Raw genomic sequence first — 3790 nt, 5'->3', positions numbered from 1 at the left:
GCCCAGTCCCAGGGCCACATTGCAGGGCCTGGCGAAGGGACACACACCCTGGCTGGCCTCCCTCGGCTGCCTTTTGTGTGCCGACCCCGCTTCAACGCCCGCAAGTTGCAGGAAGTAGCCTCAAGGTCTGCCCCTGGGTCCCTTCCGGTCCTGGAATTGAACCCCAGGTCCAAGAACTTCAACCGGACTGCAGCCGGCTGGCGACTCCAGTGAGGCAGCCAGGAGGGCTCTAGGTAGCAGGACTGAGGGCAACAGAAAGATGGCCTGAGCTGGGCCATGAGGGCAGCCTTACCAGTGGGGGTGCCAAGGAGGGGAGCTACTGGGGGATCCAAGGCCTGGGAGGGACTGGGAGGGACAGGTCAGGGGAATGAGGGATGTGGGGGACATAACCTCACGCACTGGAGTGGAGGGAGACAAGTTAGGAGCAGGGTTTTGGGATCAGATGGGTTTGGTGAGTTGGGGGGCGGTGTTCTTCTGAGAAGGGCCCCAGAAGGGGTGCACATGGGATAGTGTAGGGACACTGAGGAAAATGACCAGGGACAAGAAAACCCCAAGTCTGCCGTGAGGCAGCGGGTCAGAGTTGGCCTCCATGAGGGTAGCTGGGAGGCATCACGGGTATGTGTGAGGGGGGAGCAGGGAGCTGGTTCTGCCAGAGAGGTCTGGGCCAGGGGTTCAAGGTTTGGGGAGGGGTGGGGGTAGGGCCATGAGCCTTGAGGTGCTGCCAGACCAGCTTGGTCTGATTAACCCCTGGCTCAGCAGGAGGGGGCTCGTGGGCCCAGACTCTACAGCTTACCCCCACCCCCGCCCGGCTGTGAACAACTCGGGGACAGATTTATGTTCGCGGTGGGAAGCGGGAGCGGTCAGGGTGATTCAGAGCTCGGCTCGGTCGGCCCTGACGGATGGCCGGGAACCAGCCCCGGGCTGGGGGCTCAGGAAGGAGGCCCCGAGGAGGGGCTGGGGGCCCGGACCCAGTGGGAGTTGGCAGGGACATGGTGTGCTCAGACTTCAGGCAGGAAGGAGCGGCCTCAGTCCTGGGAGGAGGAGGGGTTGTGGTCAGGGCAGGGAAGGGGATCACAGGCCTCTTGTGTTGGGGGCTCCAGCCTGCAACAGCCAAAACCCAACTTGGGGCCAGTGCCTGGGTGGGGGTGCCAGCCAGAAGAGGTTAGGGAGACAAGGAACTAGGGGAGGCAGTGGACTTGGGGATCAGTGCCTGTGCCAGTGAGAATGTGGTGAGAGGGCCAAGGAGCTAGGGGAGGTAGCAGGACTTGGGGGGAGGCCACAGTTGGTGGGGGCCAGCAGCGGTCCTACTGCCCATGAAGCCAGGGACCCAGGCCACTAATAAATACGTGTCCAACCAAGGCCTTGACTCTTTGCTGTCTCGTCACAAGGCGGTGGAACCCAAGATCCTCCAAGGTCCTGACCCTTTAAAGACCCTCAGCCCACCGAGGTGGGGATATAGGACCCAGGCTCCTGAGTTTATCCTTCTACTGCCAGTGATCCTAGGCCCTGTAAAGCCAGGCTGGCCCAGATTGGCTCGATCCGGTACAGAGGGTGACACTTCCCCACGGACAGCCAAGGTGTGCTGGCCAAACCAATGGGGTCCAAGCCTTTTGGCCCAGACAGCTAAGGCTGGGCCTCCACCAGACCCCAGGCCGGGCACTCACCCCTGAGCCCTGCCCCGGCAGCCAGCTAACACACCGTTGTCTTGGACTCACCAGGTTCACTGACCTAGATATGTACGTCTTCGTTCATAGGCACTTTTTCGTACTTTCCATGTCCCGTGGCCACAAACTTGTACCGCTTCCCAGACGGGGTGCTCTGTTGAAAGGAGGGCAAGAGGGCAGGGGTGAGGCAATGCTGCCTCGAGGAAGCCCTCCAGGGGGCATCTAGGACGGCCTCCTTGGCCCTCACCCACTCTACCCACCCTGCCCCTGCTCCAACCACCTGGCAGGCCCCACCTTAATTGTTGACGAGGTCTTGGAGCTGCCTCTCTGTTCCCAGAGGTTCCTCTTGCTCATATCTCCAGCAACAATGTCCTGGGAGCAGAAGGAACCAGGGTACAGACATGAGGTTACAAATCTGGACGCTCCTCTCGTGGCTGGCCAACCCACCTTTTTCTCAGTGTGAGAGCCCAGTGGAAGAGCAAGGCACTAGCTTTAGGCACCATCCAGTGTTCACCTTGTTCATCCTCATTCTTACTGCGTTTGACACCCAGAAGCCCATCTGGTTGACCCCAGCCAGCTCCTGCCCCAAGCCCCACTGCCCTGTCCACCACATTTCATTCTAGTTGGTCTCACGCTTGCTTTTTCGACAGTATCAAGTCTACTGCTAAGCTCCTAAGTTCTACCCTCCTAACTCAGCCATGCCCATGGGAAGAGGTCCTACCTTGCAGGAGGGGCTCTTGGCTGTAGACTGGGTCTGCATCTCTCCTGTCTCCCACAGACTCTTGGTACTGGCCACAGCCATGCTGGGCAGCTCTATGGAGGGCTGGCGGGTTAACTTGGGGGTCCGGCCAGCAGTCTGAGAAGAAGAGTAAGTCCCAGGAATCCTTTAGTGGAGGGCTTCCTTCCATGAGACACATCAGGTCTCAAGAGACCCTTCGGGACACACACAATGTCACCTCTGTCTTTTTAGTTGACTGGGGCAGGGGGGTCTCTCAATGTGTACCTTCACTGGGACACTGTGGAACATGCCTTCTCTTGGGGTACACAGGTGATATGGTGGAGTGTTCTCTTGTGGTTCATGGCATGGGGCTGGAGGAGGGTGGGTCAGTGTGGGAGGTGTGGGCTGGTGGGGGATCCTGGGTTGGCAGAGAAATGTGGATGGGTCAGGGAGCATGGGTTATGGAGGACTTTGTGTTGGTGGAGGGGTGTGGGCTTCAGGAGGTCTGTGGGTTGGGTGGTGGTGCCTGGGTTTGTGGGGGAGCATGGGTTGGGTGTAATGGAGGAGTTGGTAAATGAATAGGTGCACAGATGGGACAGACTATTTGGCTGCATAGGAAGAGAGAGCTGGTCTACCTCAATAGCTTGGGTGTATTGCTCCAGCCGTTCATCAATCTTGGAGACAGGCAGGGTTGGTTCAGACTTCTTCACATTGTTACTGGAAGGTAGGAGACGTGTCAAGCTCCATGCCACCTGCCTTTTCTCTGCCAGAGTACACCAGACCCTAATCCCGCTCCTCAGCCCCTCACAGATAAACCTCAGTTCTGAGCCTGGGTTTGCTCAGACCTACCTCTTTTTTATGGAGCGATTCAAGGACTCGGTCCTATCGATGAGCTATGGAGAGTGGAAGAGAAGGTGAGTCTGACTCCAGAGCAAGGCTGCGAGTCTAAGTAACAGGAGTGTGGGATCTGTTGGGAGACTTGAGTGGGACTGGTTTCTACACTGAGCTCCCAACTTTGGAGAAATTCACAACACAAAGAGAACCATCTCCCACAAGCTCCAACTGAAGGGACAAGAAGTGACCCTTATCTTAGTAGGTCAGTCCATCTTGGGACAACTTTGCCAAATAGAAACTTTGGCTCCATTTGACCTGAGACTTATCTCCTGTTGGCTTGTGCTCGTGTGCTGACCTTTGGCCTTTGCTGCTTGTGTTCCAAATGCCAACCCCACCATCTATTCAACCTCACTTTTATCCATCCATTGATCCACAAATCCAGCCTTCTTTCAATTTATTCATCCATCACCCATCTTTCCATCTATTCACCATTCAGCCACATTTTCTTCTTTTCAACCATTTGTCTTTCTTCCCTCCTTCCCATCCCTACCTTCTACCCACCTAACCACCCATC

The 3790-nt window shown here is 57.0% G+C and overlaps 1 protein-coding gene across 1 annotated transcript in view; it reads right to left on the bottom strand.

Annotated features, from left to right (window-relative positions):
• Window positions 1-832: 832 nt before the first annotated feature.
• Window positions 833-3790, bottom strand: part of LSP1 (lymphocyte-specific protein 1) — a gene marked incomplete at its 5' end in the record, with an annotated part of 7494 nt that continues 4536 nt past the window's right edge. Inside the window, 6 exon segments of the mRNA XM_006861025.1 lie at window positions 833-1135; window positions 1741-1818; window positions 1959-2036; window positions 2386-2520; window positions 3018-3099; window positions 3232-3275. Coding sequence (XP_006861087.1) covers window positions 833-1135; window positions 1741-1818; window positions 1959-2036; window positions 2386-2520; window positions 3018-3099; window positions 3232-3275 — 720 coding nt within the window.

The sequence above is a fragment of the Chrysochloris asiatica genome, unplaced genomic scaffold, assembly GCF_000296735.1.
Source record: "Chrysochloris asiatica unplaced genomic scaffold, ChrAsi1.0 scaffold00040, whole genome shotgun sequence".
Lineage (NCBI taxonomy): Eukaryota > Metazoa > Chordata > Mammalia > Afrosoricida > Chrysochloridae > Chrysochloris > Chrysochloris asiatica.
The sequence above is the reverse complement of the archived record's forward strand: the minus strand, read 5'-3'. Positions and strand labels throughout refer to the sequence as shown.